Consider the following 23241-nt stretch of genomic DNA (forward strand, 5'->3'; position numbering starts at 1 on the left):
TAAACATTTTCAGACTAAGGATTCCACTTTAAGAATGAAGGATACCTGGGCTAGTTATCTGGTTCCTTGTTTTTCTCATTCGTGTTGATATTGGTAAACCTTTTAAGCTTTGTTTTCTCTAGTGTTCATGCAGCAATTGAATGGGAGGGTGTCTCTCGTTTTATTTGGTGCTTACCACCATATTCATATTTGAGTGTACATATCATTAGTTTATTGGTCCTAGCTGAAGGATATTGCACTTGGCCATTGTGATTTGATTTTTGGAGAGTGATGAAAATGTTAGCTTTGAATTTCTAAAAACTTTATTAAAAAATATCTAGGTATGCTTTTGGTGGAACTGGTGAACAATGGAGATAAGAGAGGGGTTTGTTGGTAGCTGTAATTTTTATTGTTGGTTGGTGATCTTCAGAAGTAAGGTAGAAAGGGAAATGACAGTAAGAGTAATAAGAACAGATTTCTCTGTTGTTTAGAGACTATGCTGTTTATTAGGTTTTGCTTTAGCACCCGTCTAATGGACCCCAGAAGTCACTTGTTTTATTTTCATCCTCGATTCTTTATAGTTGAAATGAATAACTTAGTTTAAAAATACCATATTAAACCATGTCACTAGATTTTGTTTGTTGTAAAGCTAGCTTATCTTTTGATCATTATTTACAAATACTATTGTGTAATCGAATCATTACTAAATGTTTGCAACCAAAATGAATTGTTAAGGATAGAGATCGTTTTGGTCATTTCCACATAACATTTTGCCCTTTAGACTCACTTTAGTGCCCCTGTTATTCATAAAGTGATGGCATATTTTTCCTCCAAAGAATCTTGAGAATATTGGACTGGAGCATTATTCCAAAAAATTGTGCTATATTTGATCTTCTACTCTAAAGAAGGCTTGCAGTTGTACTCCTTAATCTGCTTCATAAATTATAGGTGATTATATTGGGGAAGAATACATAATAAGGACTAACATTTACTGATTTCTCACTGGGTGCCAAACACAGTTCTAATTGTGGCTTGTGGAGTTTAGTCCAGCAGAACTGCATGAGAAAAACCTTCATCCCCATTTTACAAAGAGACGGCTGGTTCTCAAAGTGCTCATATGTCATCTTATTAGTACTTTTTTCCATATGCTAGTACCAGTTCTTAATAAAAACAGAATTCTTAATTAACTCATATAGTATAAATTTAGAAAGTCCTGCCCAATTGAACTGAAATAAGAGTTATAGTAGAAATACAAAGACCTCTGTTATGATCTTTATGCTATAATATTCCTGGGATGATAAACTAATAATAGATATGTATCTTTTAATTATGAAGTTGATTTTGACACACTACCCTATTAATTGGATAGTATCAGAACTAATAATTTCATGTACTAGGAGAAAGGTGAATAATTCATTTAATTTTTCTTTTACACTATCAATTTGTGGTGTATTAGTCTAGTTATTCAGCTATATGTCATTTGACATATTCCACTGAACCAAAATATCCATTAGTTATACATACAGTGTGTGTTTGCAACATATTGCCAGATTTTCCTATGATTATTCCCAGTGAACATATTTATTACATAAGAAAGTATAGAAAACACCTTTCTAAATGAAGTTGTCACATTTCCATGAAAGGAAATCCTGGGAAGAGAAACCAGGAAAAGGCAAAATGGAAGCAATAGAATTAATCTGCAAAGTGGCGATTCCCAGCTTTGGTTTTTCTTCCCCTCAGGAGGAGTCAAGTTTATTTTCATGATGATGGAATATTTTCAAAATAGTTTTTAAATTTTGTGATGATTTAGTGGCTAAGTCATGTCCGACTATTTCCACCCCATGGACTGAAGCCTGCCAGGCTCCTCTGTCCATGGGATTCTTCAGGCAAGAATACCGGAGTGGGTTGCCATTTCCTTCTCCAGGGCATCTTCCTGATCCAGGAATAGAACCCAGGTCTCCTGCATTGCAGGTAGATTCTTTACCTACTGAGCTATGAGGGAAACCCTTATTTTACCTTATTGTAATTGAACAACATACTATGTAGCAAGTTAAGAGTAGCAAGGGAAGGAAAAGAGATCTTGTAAAATTAAAAGAAGAAAACTTTCTGCAACATTGAGGTAGCTGTCTACCACCCAGTAAGAGTTTACTTGATAGATGTTTAAGTATAAAAAATCTGTTACATGTGAGTACAATCTGTACTGGGGTGAATTTAAATCATCTTTCATAAATACACAATGAACAGTAAAACCCCAGTTAACTGAATGCAGTCAGGAGTTTTTCTAAACTTACTTTTTATTTATAAGAGAAAACATAATCAAATGAGCAGGTCTTGGCAAAATACGGAAAACAAAACCCGCTCTAGTTGTCAGAACACAGATTAGGTAAACCCTTAACCTTGTCTGCAGAGTATTGATCCTGGTTGAGGTGGAGGCATTGTAATCATCTCTATCCTGAAAGAGTAATTTGTTCACCTTTTCTGGCTCAGGGGAATTGATACACAAGAAATTCTTTTTTAACTCTTAGTAAACCAGAAAATCATTTAACCAGAAAACATCTTCCATAAACATGATTAATTGAGCATTTTGTATAAAAATATATGATTACAGTGGTAATGTGATTATACTATTACCAGAGCATTCTGTGGTATTCCATTATTTGTCATACTGCATATTTTGGATAACATATATGAAAGCTCTCATGAAAATGATGTTGGTTAACATCTAAGGAAATAATTGTTGCATCAATTTTGCCTATGGGTTGATTGATTATTTTGGTATTTACTAATTATTAGGTCTTTTCACCTGAAAAATGTAATTTTTTTTGAAAAATAATTTAATTTTGAAAGTGAGTCAGTTTCCTTAAATTTATTTTTATAGATTATCAAGAGTAAATAAGTGATTTAATTTTGCTGCCTATGTAAAAATCCACATATAAAATATTTGATAATGGTATATAACATGATTCTTATTTAAAATATCTATTCATGTGTTTATATTTGCTCATACAGAAATGGGTCAGATCAGTAATGAGATGTAGTATTTGGACTCCATAGTGATATGAGGGAAAAGTTTATAATGGCAAGGCATAGTGGTTGTTTACTGTCCCTAACCCTAATCTCATGTTAAGGCTGAACCCTGAACATGCCTAGTGCTTCTTGTTTTACTACCTTTCTGCTTGCTTGCTTTCTTTTTTTGTTCTTTCGTTTATGTTTTATTTCTTTTCTTTCTTGTTTCATCACCTTTCTGCTGATTTGTTTCCTGTAGGTCATATTTATATTTTCCTTTGATAACTCTTGTTGGGGTAAAGGACTCTGTAAACATGTTATTTATTATAATAATTTTCCAAATTGATTTAAAAATTCCTTTAAGCTTTAAAATGTATCCTTTTATTCTAATGCCTCCTAAGTATGATGAATTGTTTTGTATTCATTCTGTCCATATTTTTTGATTAATCATGTCTCAGCCTTTCTAGCCAGGATGAAATATCTTGGTTTCAAAGTTTGCAAAACATCATCCCTTCTACATTTTTCCTTGACCTTCAGGGCAAATCTGTGTCTAATGTTTCAGCTGTAATGTACTTTCATTTTAATTACTACTTGAAGATGGTACGTCAGTTAAAGCATCTAGCCTTTTTTTCCATGAACTTTCTAGTCAGTTGTTCATAGTTAGATAAAAATAGCATTTTTATCCATATGTAGCTACTTGTGTTGTTTTTTTTTTGTAAATTGAAATATATCTATATATATATGAAGTGTGTCTGTGAAATAGTAAGCTTGAGTAAAAGATGTGATGTGTCTTTTTGTTTATTTTGATCAGTAGGTGGTAAATGCGGGATCCTAGCTGTATGTTTTAAACTGTGGTTTATAGTAGATTTTAACTCTTCCTGCTAAAAGAAAACCTTGATAATGTGATCTGTAGCTATTGAACTTTTCTGCCTTGTTTAGAAGTCGTATGGATATTCATTGACAGGATGTAGGTGATACAGAGCTTGTTTGTGCTCGGCCTCAGCAAAAAGCTGTAGCAGCTACAGATACTCCAGTGCTAACTTAGGGCAGATGATTAAATGATTATTGTAATAAACTTTTAGAAGCAAAAGGTTTTCTGACCAAATTGGTTAATCTTTGTTGGGAAGTTATCAAAGTACAGTTATAGGTGGTTTGTTTTATTTTTTACTTAATTTTCTTGGGTTTCTTTGGCCTTTTTATTTTGGATGGGGTAACCATAGATTTTTTTGTGACTGAAGACAGTTTGAATTGTTGAGTTTTTAACTGTTGAAAAACTTTAAAATGTGTAAGAGTCCATTAAAACTGCAAATATTTTTGCTATGAACCAACATTTCTTTCTAGTTTTTTTTAATTTTTGAATTTTTTAAAATTAAAATGGATTTTTCAAATGAAGTGTAGTTGATTTACAGTGTTAGTTTCTTTTTTAGTTACTTTTAATGCTTCTAATTTATTTGTTTGTTAATATTTGGAAAAATTGACTCATTTACTAAGTTTAAAGATATATTCGACTCTAATTGAAGTAATACTAATACTTCTATTTCTTTTACTATTCACTTTGAATCAGAAAAAGCCCGTTTACACAGAAGACCCGTTCAATGATGATCATCAAGAGAGGCAAGAAGTGGAAATGTTGGCTAAGAAGTTTGAAATGAAATATGTGAGTATAATAAACTTCACTCAGGTAATTTTATCCTGTTGGCCTATTATTTTTTTCCTGTGACTGGTAGGAAGGGCTTATGACATCCATTGCTCACATTATCTTGTTCTAATAAATTGAACCCAAATAAATGGTTAGATGATCAAATGAAGATTCTGATAGGTTTGTGGTGGCTATAGTAGTAACTGTCATTTCTTGTACTCCTTCTGGTAGGCAGTTTGCTTATCATTATCTACAATCCTTGTAACAACACTGCAAGGTAAATGACATTGACCACATTTATAGATGAGGAAACAGGTCTGAGCTTAAGGTTAAATAACTGATCTAAGGTCACATGTACTGATGTCAGAAATGAGACTGCATTTCCAGGTCTATTTAGCTTAATCCTTTGCTCTTTCCACTGCCATTGAGAACACTGCTTTAATTCCTTTGGTGTAGTAGTTCTTAAGCTTTCCTGCCTCTTAAGTGTTTAAGAAATTTTGAATGTGTGTCCTTCTAGGCCACTGAGATCAGGATCAATCAGAAGCAGCATGAAGTTTCTTTATAAGTGCCTTGTCTACCTTAAAAATCCTTGTGCATTTTATAAACTGTGCCACAATAGATTAGTGTTTGTTTTAATATAAAAATAAATTTGAATTACGTAATTGTGAAGTTGCTTACTATTATTCTCAACTTTTCTGGTGTAATTGACTTTGTTGGAAAATCCCTCCTATGCCCTCCCCATGTTTATTCTATGGCTTTAACTACCCCTGTCTCTTTGCTCAGACATGACCCAAGAGAAGCAAGACCTTACCTCTTGTGGGTCCCCTGAGAGCACTGAAAAGTATCTCACAGAGATAGGATATCAGCTCACACTAGCCCTGTCATTCATGTTATCTTCAGAATGCAGTTAGGGTGGCTATAGTAGTAACTGTCATTTCTTGGTGATCTTGGTGAACACTTGTTGGCTCTTTGTGGTAATGAGGAAACAGTTTGAGGGGAGGAAAATACGAGAACGTTTTGAAATGTGGGTCAGGTTCTAGGTCATACTTTGCCAGCTGCTAATTGTATCCATTGGTGAGGTTATTTAACGTCTTTGCGCCAAAGTTTTCTTCCCTGTAAATTTGAGAAGTTCAGATTTTTCATACCCTTCTCTGGCTCTGTATTCTGTGACTGTATAATATCTTGAGGGGTGAACTGATGGAAAGAATAGCCAAAGTTGTTACAGTGATTTGTAGTGTTAATTATAATGCATTGTTTTCAGATTATAAATCCTGAAATAGCTGTCTATAATTATTATACAAATTAATACATTGGTTAAATTTAGTGTTTTAACCAGATAGTACATTTTACATGGTTCAAATTCAAAAGTATGGAATGAAAAATCTTCCTTTTATTCTCTTGTCCACCTACCTAATCTCATTTCCGAGAGGCAAATAGTATTCTTGAGTGTCCTTCCCAAAGATATTTTATGTGTATCTTCCTGTATACATTATTCCTCCCCTACCACCACCCTTTTACACATATTGCAGAATACATGATTCTGCTCTTTGCTTTTTTCATTTCCTATATCTTGGAGATTTTTTCATATCCAGGCAAAGAGAGCTTTCTCTCTTTTTCAAAGCTACACGGTATTCTGTTGTATGGAAATAACACAGTTTATTTAACTGGTACCCACATAATTGCAAAATTGTTTCAAAAAATTTGCTCTTCTAATAGTGCTACAGTAAATTATTTAGTAGCATGGCATTTCACACTTCTTCAAGTTTATCTGTAGAATAAATTCCTAGAAGGGAATATTTTAGGTCAAAAGATTTATGCATGTATATTTTGGATATATACAGTATTATCAAATTAAGAGTTTCAATTATTAGTTTCTACTCCCTCCAAGACTCTTACTATAATGTTTTGTTTCCCCATGGGTTATAAAACCAAGGGTTACAATTGCCCTTTGGAAATGGAAGATTTCCAGCATATCCTATAAGGAAGGAACCTCACAGTTTGCATTAAATCTTATTGGGGATCTTTTAGATAGTTCTTGGCATAGAAAAACCAGTGTCCAAAAGAAGTTGGTTGATAGGCAAAATTGTTTTATGTGATTAGGATATACTCAGGCAATGTCATTTTGCAGGGATAAAATGTTACTCTTGTTATCATTGAAATTAATGGACTATATTTCTTCTCTAGTTTTTTATTTTGACTGCGGTCTCTTTTATTTCATTCTAAGTAGAGATTTAAAATATTCTGCTTCATCAAGGTTTTATGTAAATCTAAAAGCATGCCATGAATATCATAACAGTGAATGTTAAGTATGGATATTCTAACAAGTTATTTGGAACCTTTTAAGAAAATCATCAGACTCTTTTAAGTGACCTGTGAGAAGATATCTTGTCCAGCTCTAGGCTCCAGGCTTCACAAAAGATCACTCTTAAACAGCAGAGATTTTTTATTGGTGTTTAAGGAGAGCATATGCAGATGTCTTAATGTATATTTATACATAAATGACAATTATTTATATAAGCACCATATGTATATTTATATTTTAACTGAAAGAAAGTCTTTTAGATATTTGCAAAATGTTAACCCACCAAAGTTTGATTACTTTTTGTGCATATGACAAAAAGATGAGTTTTTTGAGGTTTATAAAACACAAATAAAACTTGTATCCCTAGCTACCTTTTCTTCTTACTTTTCCCCCATTTGTCATATAATTTAGATGTCCTTGTCATCATTTCTGAAAATCAGTTAAGGTTATTTCTGACCTTTTGTTTCTTGGAACGAGATGAAGATAATTTGTTTAATTCTGTATATAAATAATAAAATATATGAGTATTTATGTTGGACATACAAAGAATCATGTTATTTGCTGCCTCCTGGAAAAACTTTAAAAATAATTGGGAAGACAAAACATATATGACATACAAATGCAGTGTCTGTGGAAATGAATGACTCTCCTTTGGGGACCTAAAATTGAGTAGAAGAGCCAGTCTCATTCTTGAAATTGGGAGGAATTTTGGAGCCTTGAATGGATCCTTTGAACCTGCTTTCCACCCTTTGTAGGCCACAGTGGATGAGGGGCGGCGGCAGCAGCGGGTTGTAGTGTAAAGAGCCCAGGATTATGATTTAATGAAGCTGCATTCTAATCTTCCCTTTGCCATAACTAGCTGGGTTACCTTAGTGAAACCTCTTGGCTTTTTTATGCTTTAGTATGTGTGAGGGGAAAGTAAGGTCTGCTTAGTCAACTTTATAACACAAAGGTTTTGTCAGTATAAGATGAAAAATAGATCGTTAATGTTTAAAATGTTTAAAGTGCTATCTAAATGTGAAGTCCTGTTTAGTCACTTAAACATATCATTCTTTTTTCTGAAAAATAATTTATTTCAGGAAATAGCAAGTAACAGATTAATTTTGCAAAAAAATACATTAAAACACCAATATTTTTCTCTCCCTTTTAGGCAGATATATTAACCTGGCCTCCTGATTACCCAGAGGGCTAGACCTATGCAGTGAATTACTTCATTGGATAAAACAAATTCAAGCTTATCATTCTTGTAGAGAGTTGCTCTTATTCTGTACACGTCATAAATTCTTTGTACGTAAACATCTGTGTGGTTTTAACCTCTTAATTGACAACCCCACTGATTCTGATCTTTTCCTTCAGGCATTCTGTTCCATGTAGCCTTTATGTTTGGTCCTCCAATCACTTGTTACATATTCTTCTTAACTGTTGTGTCTTCTTACAGACCACAACAGATTATTTGGAGCCCTTTAAGAAAAATTATTTGCCAACAGTGACCTGGGAGAAGATATCTTCTCCAAGCCTAGGCTCTCACAAAAGAGTACGGTTAAACAACAGATGAGGATATGTATTGCCCTGTAGTTTACTGTCCTGTAGTTACTTTAGTATTTGAAATTCAGGAGCAGCAAATTCAGATGTCCTCAGCTGTGCACTGATCAATCAGTGAAGCAAGTCTGATGGACAGTGAAGGTGGGGGATTCTTCCAAACGGGGGACAGACAGCGCATGCCCTATCTAAAGGGGACACTGCTGCTCGGTTCCAGCAGCCTTTGTTAACTTTGCAGGAATTTGGCCTTAGGGTTGCCAAATCTTTTCATTTCTCAAAAGAATGCTGAAATCTGGATTTTACTCTATTATTCTTACTTTTAAATGTTGGCTTCTGACTCACACACTTCCTGGGCTAGCCGAAATATATCTGAGGGCCAGATTTGGCTCTCAAGCTTTTGTTTGAGATCTTTGTGTACTTGACTCATTGTTTTTTTTTTCCCCTAATACATTTAACTCATCAGTTCATCTACATTTTACGTTCTGCCCTTTCTCTTCTGTGAGCAGGGTGGCTGGTGGTACACATGGGAGCCTGTATCATTTCTCCTGTTGTGGAGCATGTATTTATCGAAAGATTCAGAGAACCGGGCAAGCTAAACTCAGCTGGGGATTTCCAGATATGGAGAAAAATAGGATGCATTGAGATGTGGCTGGGTCCAAGAGAGATGTTAGTGATAAATTCTGTGATTTGTTGGAAAGCCTGTGAGGCTAGTTTGTGGGCTTTTTGTGGTCTTTAGTATGTCTGGCTGTTACTTGGGCTGGAGAGGAGTTAATGTAAAGGGGGAGCGGGCAACCACCTAAGGGAGAAGGGAAGGCTGCCTGAGGAGTATAGGATGTGCTTTATCCTGAAGCCGTTGCTTGTGGATAGAAGGACTGAGACAGCTTTGGTAGTTGAAAAACAGTGATAACAGAAATTATGGGGAGTATAGAACCCTGTATTGAATGATTGGTTTGTGTTTTTCCCCCATTCTGTCCTATTTTTATTGTCTGTCATAGTTCCTGTTATATCACTTGTCAGATAATGTGACAGTGTGTCAGTTCAGTTCAGTCGCTCAGTCATGTCCTACTATTTGTGACCCCATGGACTGCAGCACGCCAGACTTCCCTGTCCATCACCAACTCCCAGAGCTTGCTCAAACTCATGTCCATCGAGTTGGTGATGCCATCCAACCATCTCATCCTCTGTCCCCTTCTCTTCCTACCTTCAGTCTTTCCCAGCATCAGGGTCTTTTCAAATGAGTCAGTTCTTCGCATCAGGTGGCCAAAGGATTGGAACTTCAGCTTCAGCATCATTCCTTCCAATGAATATTCAGGACTGGTTTCCTTTAGCATTGACTGGTTTGATCTTCTTGCAGTCCAAGGGACTCTCAAGAGTCTACTCCAACACCAATGTTCAAAAGCATCAATTCTTCAGCACTGAACTTTGTTTATGGTCCAACTCTCACATCCATACATGACTACTGGAAAAACAATAGCCTTGACTAGATGGACCTTTGTCAGCAAAGTAATGTCTCTGCTTTTTAATATGCTGTCTAGGTTGGTCATAACTTTTCTTCTAAGGAGAAAACATCTTTTAGTTTCATGGCTGCAATCACCATCTGCAGTGATTTTGGAGCCCCAAAAAATAGTCTGTTACTGTTCCCATTGTTTCCCCATCTATTTGCCATGAAGTGATGGGACCGGATGCCACGGTGTTTGTTTTTTGAATGTTGAGTTTTAAGCAGCTTTTTCACTCTCCTCTTTCACTTTCATCAAGAGGCTCTTCAGTTCCTCTTTGCTTTATGCCATAAGGGTGTTGTCATCTGCATATCTGAGGTTATTGATATTTCTCCAGGCAATCTTGATTCCAGCTTGTGCTTCATCCATTTCACCATTTTGTATGATGTACTCTGCATGTAAGTTAAATAAGGGTGACAATATACAGCCTTGACATACTGCTTTCCTAATTTGGAATCAGTCTGTTGTTCCATGTCCAGTTCTAACTGTTGCTTCTTGACCTGCATGCAGATTTCTCAGGAGGCAGGTAAGGTGGTCTGGTATTCCCATCGCTTGAAGAATTTTCCGCAGCATGTATTTCTGCAGTATGTGACGGTATGCATTCAGCATCAGTTGTTAAATTATTTTTTGGGAAAAGGGCGATATAAGTATTCAACACTTACTTCTACCTAGAATATATCAAAATGGTTGTTGTACACTAATAATAAATAGCTAAGTCCAAGTTTTGACATTTGACATTTGCCTTGTTGGTTATTGTAGGCAGGAGGTAGAATATAATTTAAAGAGACCACCATAACTTTCCTCATTCCCAGTCTTAAGGCTCCACATGTTGAGGCTAAATATGTATAGTACTTTCCAGTTCAGTTTTTAGGTATTTCTAGGTTGTGTATGTTTTCCTGAGGCCATGTGTACTCTAGATTAGAGCATTAAACGAGGTTTGGTTTGATGGGTGTAGACATGTTTTCTAAGCCTGTGAGGCCATAGGATGGCATGTGGTGGTTGGAAGATTTGTTTTAGTGATTTTTCTCACTCTCTTACCCCAGCATCTTGAAAGATCATCGTGTCCTAGAACTGGATATAAATGCAGTAATCTAAATGAAAGTGCTTAACCCAATATCTGATACCTTGCAGCTAAAACTATTTGAATCTCAGTGACTCTCTAAACACGAAGACATGTATTCTGCCAGGCATTTATTAGCCTTTATGAAGTCACATCATGACTTTAAAATCTTATTATTATAACACATAGATTTTGAATACCACCTCTGATGCTTTGATTTTGGACTTTCTGAACCCTTAAGTAGCTTCATACTTATTTTAAAAGACAGGATAGGGGTAGATTTGATGGTGTAAAAGTTATGAGCAGTGTTATAAGTAAGGAGTTTGATGAAGTAGAGTTAATACTTTTTAATAAAGTATATAAAAAGTCTTGCTATTATTTTGGTATGGCTTTTAAAACTTATTTTGTTCAATTATGTTTTAAAGAATGGCACTATCTTGGCATAACGAACTTTCAATGAAATTGGCTTCTTCATAGTATATACTAAACTGAGTTGAAAGGAAATATATTTTTGTACTTAAAATAAGTATGAATTGTTTGAAAAGTGTCCTCAAATGTGAGACTGATGTAAGTGGATATCAGAAAGCATTTTATGCACCCTGTCTGGGAATTTTAAGGATTCTGTCTGCTTTTCATATTATTAGAACATCATCCACACTTGCTGAGGCATTCGAGCTTCCTTGAGAACTTCCTGGGCTGGTTTTCCTCTATTTGTTTTGGCCTTATACTAGATCTCGTCCCTAAGGATCAACTTGGGTAGGACTTTGGGTAAAGCAGTTTGGGTCAGCTTGTTAATACTACCACAAAATAAATTCTACTTACAAAGCACAAGTGTATTTAAGTTCTGTTGATCAGTAGTAGTGTGGTACTGCAAATACAATAAAAATGTAAAATAATAACCTTTTAAAGCAGTCTGATGGGTGTGGTTTTTCAAAGGGCAAGAGAGGATTCTCCTCTCAAATAATAGTTTCTTTATTGCAGTTAACAATTCTAATTGCTTGCCATGACATGCCCTTTTAAGTCCTTGGCCTCTTTAATCTAAATAAATTCTCTTCTTCTTCTTTAAATCCCATAGGAACAGTTGAGAATCAGCAGTTTTAGGGTATTTGGGAGGAAGGTTCTGTATCCATAAGTGGTGATTATAGAAATCTGAGTATACTGTTTCTGTGTTGTTAAGTCAGCTCTTGACTGACTTTCCACTGACTTAAATCTCTATCCTTTTCTGTTGGTAGGTTCAGGAAATTAGTAAAGGTGGAAGATAAGGTTGTGATGGGGCTACAACAACTATCTGTATGACCAGCAGATATTTTCTTCTCGGTTGTCAAACTGGGGTCTTAGCAGTGTCATGCTTCTGTCTTCTGTAGGTGATCAATGAAAGTTGGTTATTAGTTTAGGGTTGTTATAGCTTGGAGGCAATAGGGCGTCCTGTAAGTTTGTTTTCCATTCTGATGTTCCAGTGTAATTGGACTTCATTGGCTTGAAACACTGATTATCAGGTTAAGCAGGTACTAATGACTCAGTAAGCAATTTTTTTCTGAGTCATGGTATGTGAACTAGTGCCCTCCAGGAATAGATTTAAAGGGATTTTTTCTTCATCTTAGATGTAGCAAAATTCAAAGGCTTTTTAAAATTTGGAAAATAGAATTTGCATTGTTATAAGATGCATTTACTATGTAAAGTGTAACGTCAACAACTGCAGGAGGCCAGACAGTTTATCAGATAAGGCTTTGATGCTGCTGAGTATTTTTGCTAAAGATACTGGACAAGAGAGCAGCTCAAAATAGTCCTAATAGGAAAGACATGATAATACAGCCCTTTGCCAATCTGTCTTGGGTTTCTTTAGGTGAATTTTAATATTTGTAGATTAAAAAAAAAAATTCACTGGTGGCCTAGAGGTCAGGATTCCAGACTTTCTTTGCTGTAGTTCTGGATTCAGTCCCTGGTTGGGGAACTGAGATCCTGCCAGCCGAAGTCTTCCTTCACTGATACCTCCGATTATATCTCTTTCACACTGGTAATAACCATGGTTATCCACTGGTTATAATTCTTTGAGCTTTATACATATAAAGCTATGTATATAGCTATAGACATATATTGTTGTGTTTTTCTTAAATGAGATCCTTCTATTTGTATGATAGTTGAATAAGCAACTTGTTATTTTTAATGTTGTTTCCACAATTACCAGTTAAGTTGAGCACTTCCAGATACTTAGTGAACATCAGTATTACTTTTTCTGTGAATAGCCTGAACTGTACATATCATTTGGTAAATTGTTCATGTTACCTTCTATATTACTGAATATTCTTCTACCACATTGTTTTAAGATGGCTGTTAATATTGAATAGATTTGTCATAGTATATCTAATTTATACCTTTATCATTGTTATGGTGCTATAATTGATACGAGCTTGTAAAATAACATCCTTATACATCTAAGATCCTATTTTTAGAGGCATTTTAGTTAGATTAATACTATTATAGTTAGGTAAAGTATTAGCCATTTTGGTTGCTATTATTGACAAGTGTCACATTTACTTATTTAAACATTTTACTGAATATAATAGATAGGGATTCAGAGCTATTAATAACAGCTGTCATTTCCAGTGGTAATTATTGGTATCTTTGACTAGACTTAAATGTTCCTAAATCTCTCTACTTATGTGTAAGTTACTGGACTTATGCATAAGTCTCATTGTGCTCATTAAAATAGAACCTATTTGTTTTTCAAGTTTTCCCTAGATAAATCTTTTATAGGCAGCTAATTGTGCCTAGACAAAAAAAATACATTAAGAGAGCAGAAAAAGATCATTGTGATTTTGAGTGGAAAACATCTAGGAGAAAAGCTTTACAACTTGGGCTGAGCTGTAAAGGGTGGGAGTATTCAGAGAGGGGTAAGAGATTATTCCAAATAAGGGGAAAGCATGAGGAAAGATAAACAAGCATGTTTGGGAGGAGAGTGGGTATATAAACTGAATGGATTAAAGTAAGAAGAAAGTTGGAAAGAGTTTTGAGTTAGCATGTAGAAGGCATTTAATTAATGCCATAGTAAGAGTTTTGGATTTATTTTGTAATAGGATGCTTCTGAAGCATTTTGAGCAAGGAATTGTTATGAAATGATATTTTAGAAATATTAGATGATATTACGCAGGGTGAATGGAGGATTGATATGAGGAAGTAATACGTCAAACCTAGGCAGCATATTAAAAAGCAGAGACATTACTTTGCTGACAAAAGCTATGGTTTTTCCAGTAGTCATGTATGGATGTGAGAGTTGGACCATAAACAAAACTGAGTGCTGAAGAATTGATGCTTTTGAATTGTGTTGAAGAAGACTCTTTAGAGTCCCTTGAACTGCAAGGAGATCAAACCAGTCAGTCCTAAAGGAAATCACTCCTGAATATTCATTGGAAGGAATGATGCTAAAGCTGAAGCTCAAGCTCTAATACTTTGGCCTCTTGATGTGAAGAACTGACTCATTGGAAATGACCCTGCTGCTGGGAAAGATTGAAGGCAGGAGGAGAAGGGGACGACAGAGGATGAGATGGTTGGATATCACTGACTCGATGGACATGAGTTTGAGCAAGCTCTGGGAGTTAGTGATGGACAGGGAAGCCTGGCATGCTGCAGTCCACGGGGTCACAAAGTGCCTGAACTGAACTGAATGAGGAAATAAAATGTTTGATGGACTGCACTGAACACTTACTCTAATGTGAACCTCATCAATGGGAACTGTGAGACAGGCACTGATTCTGTATGTATGACTACCTTCCCAAAGCCCCTGTCAGTATGTCAATGAGCAGAATCCTTATTTCTCTGAAGTGCTGATACAACAGGCTTTGAGATACAACTTCCACTATTATACAGAAAGTATCAGTGGTTTATTAAGTGTTGTGTTAGTAGTCCGTCGCTCAGTCGTGTCCGACTCTTTGCAATGCCATGGACTATAGCCCATCAGACTCCTCTGTCTGTGGAATTCTCAGGCAAGCATACTGGAGTGAGTTGTTATTCCCTTCTCCAGGGGATCTTCCCCACCCAGGGATCGAACATAGGTCTCCTGCATCACAGGCAGATTCTTTACCATCTAAACTATCAGGGAAACCCCCTAATATGAGGAAGGAGAAGCTAGTTAAGACATTCATTACATTTAAGTGAAAACAATGGCCAGGATTATAAACAATGGCAGTTAGAATGGAGAAGAAACTGTAGATGTGAGCAATTATATGAACAAAGGTTTGTGAGGAGAAAGAGTTGAAGTAGAAGTATTAATGAAGAGTTTTTTAAAATCGTTATTGAAGTATAATTTAAATACAGTTCATTCATTTAAATATACAGTTTGGTGAATTTTGATAAATGTATGCTGTCCTATAACCACTACAGCAACGATGATACGGAACAGTTTCATCACCCCAGAAAATTCACTTCTAGTTCTCTACAGATAACCCTCTCCCCTCCAGCCCTGGCCCCTGGCAACCTCTAATCTACTTTGTGTTTCTATAGATTTTCAGGTTTTGTTTTTTCTTTTCTAGTGTTTCCTATATATGTTATCTTACAGTTTTTTGTATATGGTTTATTTCACGTGGTATAGTGCTTCTGAAGTGCATCCAAGTGTTGCATGTTATCAGTAGTTATTTTTATTGCTGCAAAGCATGTGAATGTACTGCTGGGTGACGGGTGATGGGCACAGGTGATTTCCAGTTTGTGGCTGCTGAAAGTGAAGCTGCTCTAACATTGGAACATAAGTGTATGTGTGAACGTATGTCTTCATTTCTTTTGAGGAAATAGTAAGAGAGGGATTGTCAAGTCGTATGATAAGTGTGTGTTTACTTGATAAAAAACTGTCACTTTTCCAAAGTGGGTGTATCATTTTGCACCAGCCATGAGGGCTTGAATTGTTCCACATCCTTGTTAATAATAAACAGCCCAGTGTCATCAAATTGTGTAATTTTAGTTAATAATGAAACTTTAAGGCAGAAAAGGAGAAGAATAAAATGGACACGTCTAGTGGGGAAGCTAATCTGGAGATGAACCCTGGTGTTTTGCATTGAGTTTTATGTGTCTCTGGTGGGAAAAGGACCCAGAGGTTCTGTAACTCTCTTACAGAACTTTTTAAAAACCTTATTTTTAACTGGAGGATAATTGCTTTACAATACTGTGTTAGTTTCTGCCACACATCGGCACATGAATGAGCCAGAGGTATACATATGTCCCCTCCTTTTCTTACAGAACTTTTAATAGAATGATACTTTAGAGTCAGATGGTCATGAGTTTGAAAATTGACTCTCTCGCTTTCTCTATGATCTTAGACAAGTTATTTATCTTCTCCAAGCTTTAGTTTTTCCCGTTTGTTAAACGTGAAATAATACATGGTTGTACTTAGTATAGGTGCTGATGCAAAGTTAGCACTCAGTGGATGGTGGCTGTCGTCTTCATCATGATTGATACTTAAGTATATATTTTATGCCCCCAGTAACTTGTGACTTTCTTGCAGATCTCTGCAGTATTTCTTTCCTAATTATCTCCTCAACTGTGTTCATTCCCCACCACTGTGGCCAGAATGATTTTGTTAAAGCACTAATCTTGCTAGGTTACTTCCCAGTTCCAAGTGAACTGGTTATTTCCCAAGTGAACTGGGCTTCCACAAGTGATTACTTCCTCTCACCCTTGTCTGGGTATAAATATCTCAGGAAAGCCTTGGTTCTGTCTTCTGTTAAGAAAAAACCCAGTACTACTTATATTTTCCTATTTACCATTTATTTAATCTTTGTCTTCTCCACAATGCTATAATATCCATGAAGGATGGCACTTGATAGGTGCTCAGTTAATTTGTTGAGGAGATTATTTTCTTTTTTCTTTTTTTTTTGAGGAGATTATTTTCAAGTTCTTTCAGGACAAAGACTTCATACTTAAACCCAAGGTCCTTCTGACATCTAACATATTGCTTTTTAAAAAATATATGTACTCACTTTTTAAGAGAAATTTTATTTATTTTTGGCTGTGCTGGGTCTTTGTTGCTTCATAGGCTTTTCTCTAGCTGTGGCGCGTGGGCTTCTCATTGTGATGACTTCTCTTGTTGCAGAGCAGACTCTAGGGCAGGCGGGCATCAGGGGTTGTGGCTCTCAGGCTCTAGAGCACAGGCTTAGTGGTTCTGGGGCCCAGGCTTAGTTGCTCCACAGCATGTGGAATCTTCCTGGATCAGGGATCGAACCTGTGTCTCCTGCATTGGCAGGTGCATTCTTTATGACTGAGCCACCGGGGAAGCCCTACTTTCTTCTTTTATTTAAATTATTTTTTCTTAAATAATAATTAACGTCTAGTTGATTTGTAATGTTGTATTAGTTTCTGCTGTGCAGCAAAGTGAATCAGTTATACATGTATTCACCTTTTTTAGGTTCTGTTCCCGTGCAGGTCAGTATAGAATATTGAGTAGATCCCTGTGATCCCTGTGATATTCAGTAGGTTTTATTAGTTACCTATTTTATACATAGCAGTGCATGCATGTCAATCCCAATCTCCCAATTTATCCCTCCCCCCTCAGCCTTTCCCCTTTGGGCAACCAGAGTTTGTTTTCTATATCTGTGACTCTCTTTCTGTTTTGTAAATAGGTTCATTTATACCATTTCTTTATAGACTCCACATATAAGTATAACATATAGTATTTGTCTTTCGATATCTGACTTCACTCAGGATGGTGATCTCTAGATCCATCCATGTTGCTGCAGATGGCATTATTTCGTTCTTTTTTAATGGCTGAGTAATATTCCATTGTGTATAACTGTTTCATGTCTTGGCTATTGTAAACAGTGGTGGAATGAATATCAGGGTACATGTATCTTTTCATATTAGGAAATTTTTTCTGGATTTTCTCTGGATATATGCCCAGAAGGGGGATTGCTAGATCATATGCTGGCTCCATTTTTAGTTTTTTTGAAGAACCTTCATACTCTTCTCCATATTGGTTGTACCAATTTATATTCTCATTAACAGAGTAGGAGGGTTCACTTTTCTCCACACGCTTTCCAGCATTTACTGTTTGTAGATATTTTGATGATGGCCATTCTGACCAGTGTGAGGTGATACCTCATTGTAGTTTTGATTTGCATTCCTCTGATAATTAGTGATGTTGTGCATCTTTTCATGTGCCTCTTAGCCATCTGTATATTTTCTTTGGAGGACTGTTTATTTAGATCTTCTGCCCATTCTTTGATTGGGTTCTTTGGTTTTTTTTTGGATACTGAGCTGCATGAGCTGTTTGTGTATTTTAGAGATTAATACTTTGTTGCTTTGTTTGCAAATATTTTCTCTCATTCTGAGGGTTGCCTTTTCATCTTGCTTGTGGTTTCCTTTGCTGTACAAGAGCTTTTAAGTTTAATTAGGTTCCATTTATTTACTTTTGTTTTTAATCTTCATTACTCTGGGAAGTAGATCAAAAAAGACCTTGCTGTGATTTATGTCAGAGAGTGTTTTGCCTATACTTTCCTCTTAGGGATTTATAGTATCCAGTCTTACATTTAGGTCTTTAATCCATTTTGAGGTTTTTTTGTGTGTGGTGTTAGAAAATGTTCTAATTTCATTCGTTAACATGTACCTGTCCAGTTTTCTAGTACTACTTATTAAAGATACTGTATGTTTTCCATTGTATTAATGTATTCTTGCCTCTTGTCATAGATTAGGTGACCATATGTACGTGTATTTATCTCTGGAGTTTTGTGGCAGTACCATACTGTTTTGATGACTGTAGCTTTGTAGTATACTCTGAGGTCAGGGACCTTAATTGATTCAGCTCTGTTTTTCTCAAGATTGCTATGGCTTTTCAGGGTCTTTTGTCTTTCCATAAAAATTGTAAAATCTTTTGCTCTAATTTTATGGAAAATGCTGTTGGTTATATGATAGGAACTCCTTTGAATCTGTAGATTACGCATTTCTTTCCATAGCATGCATTTTTATCTGATACTTTTGGATCTAACTAGTGGTTCAGAGTAAGTTGAATTATCAAGTCAAATAAGTTTTAAAACTTCAGTTCAGTTCAGTTCAGTAGCTCATTTGTGTCTGACCCTTTGTGGTCCCATGGCTGCAACACACCAGGCCTTCCTGTCCATCACCAACTCCTGGAGCCTGCTCAAACTCATGTCCATCAAGTTGGTGATGCCGTCCAACCGTCTCATCCTCTGTCGTCCCTTTTTCCTCCCACCTTCAATCTTTCCCAGCATCTCGGTCTTTTCCAGTGAGTCAGTTCTTCACACCAGGTGGCCAGAGTATTAGAACTTCAGCTTCAACATCATTCCTTTCAATGAATATTCAGAACTGATTTCCTTTAGGATGAACTGATTTGATCTCCTTGCTGTCCAAGGGATTCTCAAGAGTCTTCTCCAACACCACAGTTCAAAAGCATTAATTCTTTGGCGCTCAGCTTTGTTTATGGTCCAACTCTCACATCCATACAGGACTACTGGAAAAATTATAGCTTTGACTGGATGGACCTTTGTCAGCAAAGTAATGTCTCTGCTTTTTAATATGCTGTCTAGGCTTGTCATAGCTTTTCTTCCAAAGAGCAAATGTCTTCTAATTTCATGGCTGACAGTCACCATCTGCAGTGATTTTTGAACCCAAGAAAATAAAGTTTGTCACTGTTCCCATTGTTTCCCGATCTACTTGCCATGAAGTGATGGGACTGGTGCTATAGTCTTCATTTTTTGAATGTTGAGTTTTAAGCTAGTGTTTTCACTCTCCTCTTTCACTTTCATCAACAGGCTCTTCAGTTCCTCTTCGCTTTATGCCATAGGGTGGTGTCATCTGCACATCTCAGGTTACTGATATTTCTCCCAGCAGTCTTGAATCCAGTTTGTGTTTCATCCATCCTGCCATTTCACGTGATGTACTCTGCATATAAGTTAAATAAGCAGGGTGACAATATACAGCCTTGACGTATTCCTTTCCCAATTTGGAACCAGTCTGTTGTTCCATGTCCAGTTCTAACTGGTGCTTCTTGACCTGCATACAAATATCTCAGGAGGCAGGTAAGATGGTCTGGTATTCCCATCTCTTGAAGAATTTTCCACAGTTTGTCATGATCCACATAGTCAAAGGCTTTGGCCTAGTCAGTAAAGCAGAAGTAGTTGTTTTTCTGGAACTCTCTTGCTTTTTCAATGATCCAGTGGATGGTGGCAATTTGGTCTCTGGTTCCTCTGCCTTTTCTAAAACCAGCTTGAACATCTGGAAGTTCTCATACTGTTGAAGCCTGGCTTGGAGAATTTTGACCATTACTTTGCTAGCATTTGAGATGAGGGCAGTTGTGCAGTAGTTTGAACATTCTTTGGCATTGCCTTTCTTTGGAATGAAAACTCAGCTTTTCCAGTCCTGTGACCACTGCTGAGTTTTCCAAATTTGCTTGCATATGGAGTGCAGCACTTTCACAGCATCATCTTTTAGGAACTTGAAATAGCTCAGCTGGAATTCCATCACCTCCACTAGCTTTGTTCGTAGTGATGCTTCCTAAGGCCCACTTGACTTTGCACTCCAAGATGTCTGGCTCTAAGTGAGTGATCACACCATCATGGTTATCTGGGTCATGAAGATCTTTTTCGGATAGTTCTTCTATCTTGCCACCTCTTAATAGCTTCTGCTTCTGTTAGTTCCATACCGTTTCTGTCCTTTATTGTGCCCATTTTTGCATGAAATATTCCCTTGAGATTTCTAATTTTCTTGAAGAGATCTCTAGCCTTTCCCATTCTATTGTTTTCCTCTATTTCTTTGCATTGATCACTTAGGAACGCTTTCATGTCTCTCCTTGCTGTTCTTTAGAATTCTGCATTATGATGGATATATCTTTTCTTTTTTCATTTGCCTTTAGCTTCTCTTTTTTTCTCAACTGTTTGTAAGGCCTCCTCAGACAACCTTTTTGCCTCTTTGTGTTTGTTTTTCTTGGGGATGGTCTTGATCACTGCCTCCTCTACAATGTCATGAACCACTGTCCATAGTTCTTCAGGCACTGTATCAGATCTAATCCCTTGAATCTATTTGTCACTTCCACTGTATAATCATAAAGGATTTGATTTAGGTTGTACCTGAATGGTCTAGTGGTTTTCCCTACTTTCAATTTCAGTGTGAATTTTACAATAAGGAGTTCATGATCTGAGCCACAGTCAGCTCCCAGTCTGACTGTATAGAGCTTCTCCATCTTCAGCTGCAAATAAATAATTAATCTGATTTGGTATTGATCATCTGGTGATGTCCATGTGTAGAGCCGTCTCTTATGTTGTTGGAAGAGGGTGTTTGCTGTAATTAGTGCTTTCTCTTGGCAAAACTCTGTTAGCCTTTGCCCTGCTTTGTTTTGTACTCCAAGGCCAAACTTTCCTGTTACTCCAGGTATCTCTTGACTTCCTACTTTTGCATTCCAGTCCCCTGTGATGAAAAGGACATAATTTTTTTGGTGTTAGTTCTAGAAGGTCTTGTAGGTCATCATAGAACTGTTCAACTTCAGCTTCTTTGGCATTAGTGGTTGGGGCATAGGCTTGGATTACTGTGGTATTGAATGGCTTGCCTTGGAAATGAACAGAGATCATTCTGTCATCTTTGAGATTGCATCCAAGTACTGCATTTCAGACAGTTTTGTTGACTCTGAGGGCTACTTCATTTCTTCTAAGGGATTCCTGGCCACAGTAGTAGATAGATCATAGATAGTAGTAGTAGATCATCTGAATTAAATTCACCCATTCCAAACCATTTTAGTTCGCTGATTCCTAAAATGTTGATGTGCACTCTTGCCATATCCTGTTTGACCACTTCCAGTTTATCTTGATACATGGACCCAGGTTCCTATGCAATATTGTTCTTTACAGCATCAGACTTTACTTTCATCAGCACATCTGGGCGTTGTTTTTGCTTCGGCTCCATCTCTTCATTGTTTCTGGTGTTATTTCTCCACTCTTCTCTAGTAGCATATTGGGCACCTACCCACCTGGGGAGTTCATCTTTCAGTGGCATATCTTTTTGCCTTTTCATCCTGTTCAGGGGGTTCTCAAGGCAAGACTACTGAAGTGGTTTGCCATTTCCTTCTCTCCAGTGGACCATGTTTTGTCAGAACTCTCCACCATGACCTGTCCGTCTTGGGTGGCCCTACATGGCATGGGTCATAGTTTCATTGAGTTAGAGAAGGCAGTGGTCCATGTGATCAGTTTGGTTAGTTTTCTGTGATTGTGATTTTCATTCTGTCTGCCCTCTGTTGGAGAAGAATAAGAGCCTTATGGAAGCTTCCTGATGGGGAGACTGACTAAGGGGGAAGCTGGGTCTTGTTCTGATGGGTGGGGCCTTGCTCAGTAAATCTTTAATCCAATTTTCTGTTGATGTGTGGGACTGTGTTCCCTCCCTGTTGCTTGGCCTGAGGCGAAACTGTGGACCCATGCCTCCACTGGAGATTCCTGGATACTCATAGGCAAGTCTGACTCAGTGTCTTTTGGGGACACTGCTCCTTTCTCCTGGCTGCTGGTGCATGCAAGGTTTTGTTTGTGCCCTCCAAGAGTCTGTTTCCCCAGTCCTGTGCAAGTTGTGTGATCAAATCCCACTGGCCTCCAAAGTCAGATTCCCTGGGGGTTCTCAGTTCCTTTGCCAGATCCCCAGGTTGGGAAATCTGTTGTGGGTCCTAGAACTTTCTTAACAGTGTGAGAATATCTTTGGTATAATTGTTCTGCAGTTTGTGGGTCATCTACTCGGCAGCTCTGTGGTGGGTATCGCTGCATGACCTAGGTCTGCTGCAGCCAGAGCTAAGAGTATGGAAGAATCTTTGGAGATTCTTTTAGATTGCTTTCCAAAGGTTTTATTGGTATACTCTTGAAACCATTTACCCTAGATTGGGACTTGAGCCCATGTGCTGGGACTTGAACCCAGCCAAAACCCAGTTTGGGACTCAAATCCATGTGGCTGGGACTCGAACTCAACTAGAACCCTGCTTGGGACTTGAAACCCACATGGCTGGGACTCAGATCCAGCCAAAATCTTGCTTGGGACTCAAACCCAGCCAAAACTCATGGTACCTGGTTTCAGGACCTAATGAAGCTCAGGTTCTTGATGACAGAAAGAATTCAGTGAGAGACAAAGTGATAGGTAAGAAGTAGATTTATTCAGATTCAGAGAGAAACACACTCTACAGACAAGGTGAGTCTGTGGAGGGTGAGTCCATCTTGAAATGTGGTGTAGTTAGTTTTTATAGGCTGGGTAACTTCACATG

The 23241-nt window shown here is 37.1% G+C and overlaps 1 protein-coding gene across 2 annotated transcripts in view; it reads left to right on the plus strand.

The window, feature by feature from the left end:
* Positions 1-23241, plus strand: part of UBN2 (ubinuclein 2) — a 79645-nt gene that overhangs the window by 1256 nt on the left and 55148 nt on the right. For both annotated transcript variants that reach the window (XM_043871897.1, XM_043871898.1), the window contains exon 2: positions 4550-4642. In XM_043871897.1, coding sequence (XP_043727832.1) covers positions 4550-4642 — 93 coding nt within the window. The remainder of the gene's footprint in view (positions 1-4549; positions 4643-23241) is intronic.

The sequence above is a fragment of the Cervus elaphus genome, chromosome 18, assembly GCF_910594005.1.
Source record: "Cervus elaphus chromosome 18, mCerEla1.1, whole genome shotgun sequence".
In the NCBI taxonomy this organism is placed as follows: domain Eukaryota; kingdom Metazoa; phylum Chordata; class Mammalia; order Artiodactyla; family Cervidae; genus Cervus; species Cervus elaphus.